This window comes from Malania oleifera, chromosome 1 (assembly GCF_029873635.1).
Source record: "Malania oleifera isolate guangnan ecotype guangnan chromosome 1, ASM2987363v1, whole genome shotgun sequence".
In the NCBI taxonomy this organism is placed as follows: domain Eukaryota; kingdom Viridiplantae; phylum Streptophyta; class Magnoliopsida; order Santalales; family Ximeniaceae; genus Malania; species Malania oleifera.
Window position 1 is genome coordinate 13,076,296 of NC_080417.1, and position 12,083 is coordinate 13,088,378.

At 37.6% G+C, this 12,083-nt stretch overlaps 1 protein-coding gene across 1 annotated transcript; it reads left to right on the plus strand.

Annotated features, from left to right (window-relative positions):
• The first annotated feature begins 8,576 nt into the window (after positions 1-8,576).
• Positions 8,577-10,971, plus strand: LOC131144539 (pentatricopeptide repeat-containing protein ELI1, chloroplastic). Its single transcript, XM_058093236.1, has 2 exons — positions 8,577-9,143; positions 9,207-10,971. Exons 1-2 carry the CDS (start codon positions 8,723-8,725, stop codon positions 10,601-10,603), a joined length of 1,818 nt encoding a protein of 605 aa, XP_057949219.1. The 5' UTR covers positions 8,577-8,722; the 3' UTR covers positions 10,604-10,971.
• The last annotated feature ends 1,112 nt before the right edge of the window (positions 10,972-12,083 follow it).

Here is a 12,083-nt window from a genome sequence, read left to right on the forward strand (position 1 = left end):
AGTTGCCCCAAAATCAAACAAAATAGTAGTTTTAAATGATAGTATTGAAACAGTACCTGTCACCATATCTCCCGCCACCTCAACATCTCCTGGCGTCAGTGCATAAACACGTGCTGGGGTAGTATTCCTCTTTTGTCCACCCCAAGGTGCCTGATAGCCTCCTTTGTATGATCAAGGAGCAGCCGCTACTGCTGGTGGTGCCTGAGAGTTCCTCGCAAAATGCCCAGGCTAGTGGCACTGATGGCAGACAACCTCCCTCGCTCGGCACTCTCATGGATGCCTCCTTAAACATCTAGGACAAGGAGAGAGCATCTGTCTACCCTATATTGCTTGCTCCCCTCCTCCCTGTCGTCGTCCCCCTCTACTATCATATCTCCTCCAAGGCCCTCAACTGGACGCTACCTAAAAATTAGAAGGCGCGGGCCTTTTCCTTTGGCTCTATGCTGCTGCGCCTATCTGTATGCTGCTCTCAATCACTGCAGCCTTGTTCACTATCTTTGAGAAGGTCTGAGCTCGGAAACCTACCACCTGCTCATACAAGTTCTACCTCAGACCCTCCTCAAACTTTCTCGCCTTCCTCTCCTCATCTAGCACCATATATAGGGCGAACCGAGACAACTCAACAAACCTTGCTACGTATTGTTGCACTGTCATAGACCCCTGTGTCAGATACAAAAACTATGACACCTTTGCACTCTTGACCGTAGTGGGAAAGTATCGCTCAAAGAAAATCTCTCTGAAGCAACTCCACATGATCGCTAGAGGGTTAGGCCTCTGCTCCTCAAGTAATCTCACTGACCTCCACCAGCATTTTGCTTCCCCAGTTAATTTAAATGTGACAAATAACACCCTCTGCTCATCTGTACATAAGAGGACTTCCAGTATGTCCTCTATGTCCTAAACCCAGTTCTCTTCTACCAGTGGATCCGCTCCTCCAGCAAAAGAAGGGGGTCGCATACGCGTGAACTGCTCGATTGTGCAGCTTCGCTCTCCCGAGCTCCTGGCCATCTCAGCCATCACCTGCTGAGTAACGCTACGCAACACCGCATCGGGGTCTCCACCACCCATACTGCAAGGTCCTACCCCATCACCTCCCGCACTTGTGTTACTGTTCCTCGGATCCATCCTGCAAAGAAACCAACAAATCACAGCACACAATTACTATCACCCAACCAATACACTGCTATGATTCATAAATTACTCTTCTATGACCATTTATCTCCACATCCATAATCACCATTTAAGATTCAATCTTACCACTCAGAAACAATACCCAACGATAGTATCCATGGTTTTTCTGAAATCGTCACCCCAGGAAAAACACAGAAACAACCTCGGTACTCCTGCCTCTAGGCTGTAAGATAGAATCCTAAATTCTTACCTCATCCTTTAACAACCACTAACTCAAATTTCAATTTACCCACCTCCTATTTCCCTTAAAATCCACTCTTATACTCTGGTATTGTATTCCGCTATCTACTATGGTCTACAAAACCTAACAACTTAGGCTCTGATACCAAACTGGGACGCCCCGATTTTCGTATAATTTTTTTTCCAATAATTAATGAATTTTCACTCATCATCCATAACATTCACAAATCAGCCACATCAACCAACATATTATCATTCATATGACCCGACCCGCATTGGCTACCGAGTTAAAAATTAATTCACTATACAACCTAATAGCGAAAGACAATATGTACATATCAGTCATAATACAATACCCAAAGTATCAATATACATCTATATACATCACCATAACAGATTCAAAACAACTTAACTCTAGAGGAAATTACACATCCCCTAATCCAAAAACTCACCCTATGTGTTAGGGTCCCAACTCCCTATGATCATGGAGCTCTATCACCTAGTTTATCCCTGTTCCCTGAAAAATTTAGATAATTTGGGTAAGACATATCTCCTTAAGAAGGAATAAATTATTTACAGTGTGTGGTCATATGAGTTTAGTTATAACATGCTTTATTTTTCAAAACAACATTTCATCTGAGAAAATACACTGATATTCACATTCACATAATCATATAGATATACAACACAAGCTTTTATAAGCTTTAAAACCATTTCTCAAGTTTATTCATTTCCAACACACATAATTATCCGCGAAGTTCCTCAGAATAGGGAAGATTGTCCGCCTATACAGGTAGCTTCCTTCTGCCCTAACACGTTATGCAGCCAAAAATGGCCACATCTACTACCTATCAGGGCACTCACCTTACTCAGTAATCCCTCAGGCGGAGAGTTTCACTTCGCCTCAATTATTTATTTTATAAAACACACACTCTTTCATTTCTCATAATCATTTCCCATTTTAAGTCATTAAATATCTATGTATACATAAATTCACATTTATGTACTTTACATAATACATTAAATCACATAATTCCAATTCTCAACACATTCACGATTTCCATACTGAGCATACATCCCCAACGGCGTTAGTAGGAATCTCACAACACAATTTCCATAATGAGCATACCTCCCCAACGGCATCAGTAGGAACTTCACAACACAATTTCCATACTGAGCATGCCTCCCTAACGATATCAGTAGGAACTTCATCACACAATTTCCATACTAAGCATACCTCCCCAATGGCATCAGTAGGAACTTCTCACACACACACACACACACACACAATCTCCATACTGAGCATACCTCCCCAACGACATCGGTAGGAACTTCGCACACACACACACACAGTCTCCATACTGAGCATACCTCCCCAATGACATCAGTAGGGACTTCACACACACACACACACACACAGTCTCCATACTGAACATACCTCCCCAACGGTATTAGTAGGAACTTCACACACACACAAATAGTCTCCATACTGAGCATACCTCCCCAACGACATCAGTAGGAAAGGAATACCACCCACCCGCAATTATTGTGCGGTATTGGCATATCATCAATCATATTTTAGTATATCTCAATTCAATTTAATATAAATATTCTCATCATTTTCTGTGCACATTTCATCATCTCATAATAATATATATCATATTTCACATATTTTCACATTTCCCAAGATACTCATTTTTCATGCAAATAATTTCTACTCATGTATAAATATCACATCAATCATTCCCATTTCAATATTTTCTAAGAAAATACCCATCGTTATATTTCACATTTTTCAACACATATCATGTGTCACACAGTTTTCATCTAATATTCATAATAGATCAATTTCAGACTCCAAAGCGTCACAAACTAATATTACTCAAATGCCACACAATTTATCTGATATTTATATCATAATAATTTTCAGGCAAAATACAATATGCTCATTTTCATATATTAATTCAAATGGTAATTCTAAAAATGCTTCTATAATTTATTCCACTTACCTGACTTACTAAGAGACCTGTTAACGTTCAGATTCCACGCCCTTGGCGCCCGAAACTCAAATCTTGAAATTCACATTTTTCCTAGATTAATTAACTCATTTCCCCCAAAACAATACTCAACTAACCTTTCCTAAGCTCCATATACCCCAAATTATCATTTAAACTATTATTTAACACCTCTTCTTAATCTCCTAAATTTTGCCTGCGGGTCCCAAAATTACACCCACGGTGCTCACCCGAACCCTAAATTTTAGAAATCCTACTTCAACCTCAGATGCTCAATATTTTAGCATTTCTAAATTAATACTAATTAATTAAAAATAAGCCCCTTAATAACCCCCATACCCCAAATTTGGGGTTTTGCCCACGACGACCCCACAAGAATTCCATTCTGCTAGACTTGTAGAGAATCATCCCTAGATTCTTGTAGTGGTATCTGTTCATCGATTGGACTTATAATTTGCAAGAAATTAAAGAAAAAGGGAAAATTTGCTTACCCTAGGAGATACGTCTATGCCGCTCCTACCACTGATCCGCTCTGGTAGAAATAACGGCAGCGGAGAATGGAGTCCAACGGTATCTTCCAATTTTCAATCGGGCGAAAATCCGTCACCAAACCGAGGAGAGAGAGGGAGAGAATGAGAGAAGAGAGAGAGTGTCCACGACAGAAGAATAAAAGAAAAAGAAAAGAAGAAGAAGAAGAATAAGAAAGAAAAGAAGAATCAAAATAAAAAACCAAATCTCTTGAAGCTTCCAGCTTTAGGAGAGTTATAATAATAATAATAATAATAATAATAATAATAATAATAATAATAATAATATATTTAATTCATATTAATAATAATATATTTTATAAATATAAATAAAAATAAATTTTAATTATTATATTTTTTTCCTTTTTTTAAAATCTAATTAATTATTTATTTTTTTATTTTTTATTTTTTTATTTTTATTTTTGGGAATCACTCCACTAATCTTCTATATCCCTTTTTGGAGTTATTATAGTTCCTCTCCATCTCACTCTGTCGACCTGGGTGTGTGTCTAGAGGGGGGATGAATAGACATTCTTTTTGGATAATGAATTTTCTACAAACATAAAAATTTCTTGGCAAGACACAAAAGTAAAATACCACAATATATTTCAAAGCTAGCAAACACAAGCAAGAAAAGTAAGAGAGATAGGGAAAGAGAAGCTTGACACATCAATGTTAACATGGTTCGACACCAAGCCTACGTCCACGCCTTGAGTCCACCTCAAGGATTCCCAAATCCACTAATCAATCCCTTTCAAGACGAAGTAGCCTTTACAATAAGGGTACACAACCCAGCCACTCGCCAAGAGCTACACCAAGGTGTTCACCAAAAAGCATCTTTCAATGGCTCACAAAGAACCTTCAAGATTTACAAGAAAAAATAAACATAGGGTTTACAAAATGATGCTACTTCTTGAGCTGATGATACAAACAATGCCTCACACTACTCTCTTTCAGCAAGTGATATGTAAACTAGAATAAAGTGCTGGGGATCTTGAGCAATGTCAATATTGGCCTTACAAGGCTTAACATACTGTTTTAATGCTAACAAACAAGTAGAACTTAACATATTTGATTAAGTAGTGACATTTCAAGGCTCAACTATGAGAAAGTTAGGTTAAGTGTTCAGAAGGATTCATGCAAGCTTATATTTTAAAGAAGGATGATCATATGAAACTTAAAGCATGGATTCTAGGATGATTTATCAAAGCTTGAAGAATATGAGAGCATGGATGTTAAAGAGTTTAAGGTATATCAAAGCTTGAAAAAAAGCAAGAGAGCCAAAGAAAAGCATGAGGACTCAAGCACTTAAGAATGTCAAATGTCCTAGTCCTAAGAAGTCTTTATGTAAGTGTTTCATATTTTAAATATCTTTTTAAATATGTTGAAGCTCATTAGGGTGCAACAAAGACTTAGAGACCAGTTTTTTAAAGAAAATATTTTTGAAAAGTCACATTTAAGTCTTTCAAATAACAAAAAGTTTAAAAGCTTAAAAAAATAAAAGTTTTAAAAAAAATTGACTGGTCAACTGAATGACCAGATTGCTCTATGGTTCCTCAACCGTATGACCTTCCATAACATTTTAAAATCTTTAAACTGAACTGTCCAGCCGATTGAAAAAATTGACCTAAGTTCAGTCAGCCGATTGAAAAGGGTATTGTCCAGCCGACTGACCATTTTGAACTAAGATCAATCAACTGACTGACAAGCTCAACCGATTGACACTTTTTGAACTGTGTTCAGTCAGCCGACTGACAACTTAATGGAATTAATTTCTGAAGACAGAAAAGTCTCAACCGCCTGTCCAGCCAACTAACCCTATGGGAATTTGAATTTTGAACTTCAACGGGAAAATTCTAAAAATTAGTTTTTCAAATATAAACGTTATAAAGACTTGGTGGACACTCCAAGTAACTTGAGAAATAAAGAAACTCACCCTTAAAAGTCTATTAATACTCCTTTAACCCAAGGAATTAAAAAAACCAAGCATAATATCAGCATTCAAGCTCTCTACATTCAATCTTCTCTTGCTCAACTTATTGCAAAACTGATTTGCTGAGATAATATGAAGTGCTAAACCCATCCTACTCTGGTCTTTACTGCTAATCTTCATCTAGAAAAGGAATTGGTGAATTCTATACTTGAGCTTCAATTTTATTTCATATTGATATTTGAATATTGAAGTGCATAGTGATTAAAATTGTACTAATCTACTTTGTGTGAAAGCATTAGTGTACGCAACTCTTGTTTCTTGTTTCTTGGACGATTCAAGGTGTTTGAATCGTTAACCGAGCATGGGGTATCACTTGGAGAGGTGACTACTCTAACCTATTGAAGGAGTGACCAAGTGTGGGGTATCACTTGGAGAGGCAGTGCTCTAGCCTATTGAAGGAGTGTGTAACAGTTTTGTTCAGCTTGGAAAGGAACAGGTTTAGTGGAATCCTTTGGTGGTTTGCAAAGGGCGAGGACATAGGCTGGGGATAAGTCGAATCTTGTAAAAACCCGGCGTTACTCTTTTTCCCTTACTCTCTTTATTTTTAGCATATATTAACTGCGTGGATGATTTAAATTCCTTAATCATAAAAACTACGTGGATTGGAAATTAAATAAACCAAAGTTTAATTTTGATTTGGGATTTCGAAAACCGAAAGGGAGTACGTTGCTTGATCAATACTTTGCTGAAACCTCAAAGGGAGTACGTTGATTGGTTAACACCCAAATAAAAATTAACTAAGGGTTTATTTAAATTCTGAGTTTTTCAGAATTTGAAATGTGGTTTGAATTGAAGAAACAAATTTCATTACTACAAGGCTTAAATCAAATTTATATACACATGGCTGTTAACAAAAGCTGAGAATTGTTCTAAAGCTTTCTTGATTGAATGTTTGATTGATTGAATATATTGTGATTGAATAATTTAAAGTTTGGTTGAATTGATTGGTTACTTTGTTGGTATATGGTTGTGGATTGAATATTATTTTTGAGAATTGTATAAAGACTTAAATATTTGTTGTGTATTGGATAAATCAACAAGAATTCAAGAATTCATTAAACAAATTAAAAGAGGTTAAGGATTCTTGAAAAGGATTAAAAGAAATTTTTTAAACCCAATTCACCCCCCCTCTTGGGAATACACCTTGGTTTTCAGTCAAAACCTAGAATGAATGCTTCACTAATTATCTCAACAACCAAATGCACAAAATCAATAATGAAAATGAATGCTAATAAGGTGTATTTATTGCCAAGAGGACGAGCATGTCGTTGGCTAGCCGTTGGGCATTAATGGAGAAGAGAGAAGGAAAAAACTAGTTGTTATCACGCACTTATTACAGTTAGCTCAAGGCTACTCGTCGACGAGTCCACGAACGAGTCAATGAGTCATATACATGCATTGTCGATGAGTGCCCTGTTCTTGTCGACGAGCCTACTCTGCAGATCTCAGACAACTCTCGGTATCTCTTCATCGACAAGTCCCCTGCCTTAGTTGACGAGTCACTTTTATACACTAGTTGACGAATCCCCTATATTCGTCGATGAGTCCCCTCTGCAATCTCAGGTGGTCTCGGGATCTCCTAGTTGATGAGTCCCCTGCTATCGTCGATGAGTTCCTTGTATAAACTAGTAAATGAATCCTCTATATTCGTCGACGAGTCCCTTTGTTTTACTACTTAAAGAAAGACCTAAATGTACTAGGACATGTTCAAGTAAAGTGGTTTTGTTCTAATTAAAATCCAACATTGTCGAAAAGTAATTTTGACCAAGTATAAGATGTCTTGATTGATAAAATATGTTTGATAGCCGTTTTGACATCTTATGCAATTATGTGCCTCGGCATGCATGTGTGAAACTCGGTTGTAATGTTTTAAACTAATATGAACTAAATGCATATGCAATTGCTCAGCTCTTGCAAGATATTCTCATATACATCATACGCACAAGAGTTATAGCATAAATCCTACCTCACACACAACCCAACAAGTATGTAAAGAATACAAGTTTTTGTAAATGCTCTGGTTGGTTGTGATTTGGGTATTTCATGAATGTGCCTTGATTATAACCCTTTGCTCATTGCTTATTTGATAAACGTTTGACCCTTATGCTTGCTTTAGTATTATCTTGTTTATCTGAACTGAACTTGAGGAAAAATGTTAGCTAACTTAAGAACCGCTAATGAGTTGTTATCATCAAAATAACCTGGAATGAAGAACCTTAACCACTAGAGCTAACATACTCCCACCTTATATGTTTAATTAATAATAAATATATTAAATATAATCCTCTCTCTGCTCCTCCCACAGCTATAAAAGGAGGAGCAGAGATTGCGAGGAGAGTGTGGAAAGAAAAGGGGAATAAGAAGAGAAGAAAGAAAGGAAAGAGAAAGAAAGTAGAGAGAAAAATAAGCAAGAGAAAAATGGAGAGATATAAAAAAAAGTGAGATTAATGTTTTTGTACAATGCTGATCTCATATCATATTATTATTCCCCTAAATAGTGAAATTTTGATTATATCCGCCCGTGAAGTAAGTATATTCAAATCACGAAAAATTTCTGTCTGGTCTCCATTTATTTTTCTATTATTTTCTGCACCTTTTTTTATAACAAAATCTTCTTATATTTTATCATTGGAATTTGATAGTTTTAGGTTTGAGGCTTCAGATATAGGACGGGACTCCTTTCCTCGCACAACTGGCCTTGAAGTCCGATGACACAGAAGTAACTAGAAAGAACAAAAGAAGAAAATTAACAAGCCCCTGAGAATTCATGGCGCCAAAGACTTGAAAAGCCAGCAATACAATTCAAGTATTCAACCATGTTTTCAGCTACCCTTCCCACCACCGCTCCGCCATCGACACCCGCCGTCGCCGCCAACACCCATCAGCGTCTTCCCCTAGCTGAAAAACTCGCGTTCCTGATCGACAAGTCCAAGACCGTGGACCACCTTCACCAAATCCACGCTGCTCTCCTCCGCTACGGACTCCACCACCACCCCATCTTGAACTTCAAGCTCCAGCGCTCCTACTCCTCCCTTGGCCACCTTCACTACTCCGTCGCCCTCTTCAACGACACCCGCAACCCCAACGTCTTCTTCTGGACTGCCATCATTCACGGCCACGCCGTGCACGGCCTCCACGAGGAAGCCCTTCATTTCTATACACAAATGCTGACCCACAGCGTCGAGCCCAATGTCTTCACCTTCTCCTCCATGTTCAAAGCCTGCCCTCTGGAACCCGGTAAATGCCTTCATTCTCACGCCATTAAATTTGGGTTCGATTCAGATACTTATGTTAGAACAGCTCTTGTTGATATTTATGCCAGAGGAGGGGAGGTAGAATCTGCACGACAACTGTTCGACTCCATGCCTGAGAAAAGCCTTGTTTCTTTGACGACAATGATGACGTGCTATGCAAAATATGGGAATGTTGACGGTGCTCGAATATTGTTTGACGGAATGAAGAAGAGGGATGTTGTGTGCTGGAATGTGATGATTGATGGTTATACTCAGCGCGGGAAGCCAAATGAGTCCTTGGTCCTGTTTAGGCAAATGCTGGCGGCAGGAGTGAGGCCCAATGAAGTGACTGTATTATCGGTGCTCTCTGCTTGTGGGCAGCTGGGAGCCCTGGAATCAGGTAGATGGCTTCATTCTTTTATTAAGAATAATGGGATTCAGATCAGCGTTCAGGTGGCAACGGCTTTGGTTGATATGTACGGCAAGTGTGGTAGCTTGGACGATGCTCGCTTGGTTTTCGATATGATCAATGACAAGGATGTGGTGGCATGGAATTCAATCATAGTTGGGTATGCAATGCATGGATTCAGCCGGGATGCATTGGAGATGTTTAACGAAATGTGTAGAATGGGATTTCATCCTACCGACATAACCTTCATTGGCATTTTGAGTGCTTGTGCTCATGCAGGACTGGTAAGTGAGGGTTGGCGTTTTTTCCATTCAATGAAAGATGATTATTGTCTTGAACCCAAAATAGAGCATTATGGATGTATGGTAAATCTTCTTGGCCGTGCGGGGCATTTGGAGGAAGCATATGAGCTTGTAAAGAACATGGAAATTGAGCCAGATGCTGTTTTATGGGGAACGTTGCTTGGGGCATGTAGGCTTCATTGTAACATCCCCTTGGGAGAGGTCATTTCAGAGTTCTTAGTTAGCCGGAATCTGGCAAATTCAGGAACTTATGTTCTGCTTTCGAACATCTATGCAGCAGCGGGCAACTGGGATGGGGTGGCAAGGGTGAGAGCCCTGATGAAATACAGCGGGGTTCAAAAAGAGCCAGGTTGTAGCTCAATTGAATTGAATAATAGGGTACATGAGTTCCTTGCAGGGGATTTGAAACACCCAAAGAGCAAAGAAATTTATATGATGCTTGAAGAGATAAACGGTTGGCTCAAAGCTCACAATTACACCCCAAAGACAGATGCCGTGTTACATGATATTGCGGAGAAAGAAAAGGTGCGATCCCTTGAAGTTCATAGTGAAAAGCTTGCCATTGCTTTTGGACTTATCAGTACCAAACCAGGAACTACAATCAAAATTGTAAAGAACCTCAGGGTGTGCTCAGATTGCCATGCTGTTACCAAGCTCATTTCAAAGATAGCAAGGCGCAAGATTGTAGTGAGGGATCGGAACCGTTTCCACCATTTTGTGAATGGTTCGTGTTCTTGTGGGGATTACTGGTGAACTGTGTTTTATGGGTTTGGATCACTTAAAGAAGAAGATCCTGTTAAAGAAAAATCCAATTCTATATTTTTAGGCAATTCATCTACGATATTCGATGACACTGAATGCCTAACTAGGGCAATCTCATCAGATACAAAGGCCTCATTTCTGGGGAAAGGCAAGTGGAGCTTCAAGATTCAAACAATCTCTGGAGGCCTCAGAGTTGACACGCTTTCATTTTTCATTTCTGGGGATTATTCATGTAGGAAAGCCCGATAGTGCAGTCTTTGGATGCAGAGATACTGTTCAAGTGAAAATGAAAATTGGTTTTCCCTGTATTTGGAAGTTCTGAATTTGAATTTGAAATATAATACTAATATTTATTAAAATTTATTTTAAATTGACACAAGTTCAAATCCCGGATTTGCAACCAGATACTAAAAAGGAAAAATGAAAACACAACTCCTGCTAATCAAATATGTTGTGACCAAGCAAACAGAGCCCAGAAGATTCATGTCCATCGATGAGCAGAAAAAAGTAATAGCCTCAATTGTCAAAATTTTTATCATGGCCCTTCAAAATAAACTTCGTGTTCACATATGGTATGTACCCTCTTGATTAAGAATACAAAAAATGGGTTCTTCTTTTTATAAAAATAAAAATAAAAAGTTGTATTATGTATAAATTGTACTCAAAATGCTTTTGAATGATTAAATGGGTTTTTTTTTTTTTGTAAAAAAAAGAAAAAGAATAATCAAATAATTTTAGTTTTTTGAAAATAAAAAAGAGAGAATGGGTTTAGATAATAATAATAATAATAATAAAAATAATAATAAAATTTAGCTAGTGCTCCACAGCTCTTGGTGAGAGCGTTGCCAGCAGGCAGCCATGGGCAGCGATCTCTTTGTGCAAGATTTAAAACCCTACAGTCACGAGATCCCACGTCAAAATTTTAAAATATATTGACTAATGTTGTAAAACATGTATATTTATGTGGATGACTATCTAAATAACATTTGGTATACCCACATAATGATTCATTATGTGGTTAACATTCCCAAAGGACATGCATTTCAACAAAATGAGATAATAAGATGATTAGCAACATCTTGTTTCTAAAGAACTAGACACTTGAATTTCTATAATTGAACTTTTTTGTATTCCTCTTTTATTTCATTTACAACACGTTATCAGTACGAGTAAGTCTCTAATGGTATAATAAGTTTCATTGGTATTATTCTAAGGTAAGAATCTTGTTTCCTTTAACATTTGTTAACTATATAACTTTAGTTTTCGTCAAACTATATTCATATGTTAATTATATCTCTTATCTTGAAAACATGTCCTTAAATATTTTTATGTTGGGATATAGTGAGAATAACATTTCCATTTAATATTTACCTAACTTTGAATTTTTATTTGTTTTCAATGTGATTTTATGATGTTAAACATCACAAAACTTGAATTTGTTAACCTTGATATTTCTGGAAGAAATTATCTA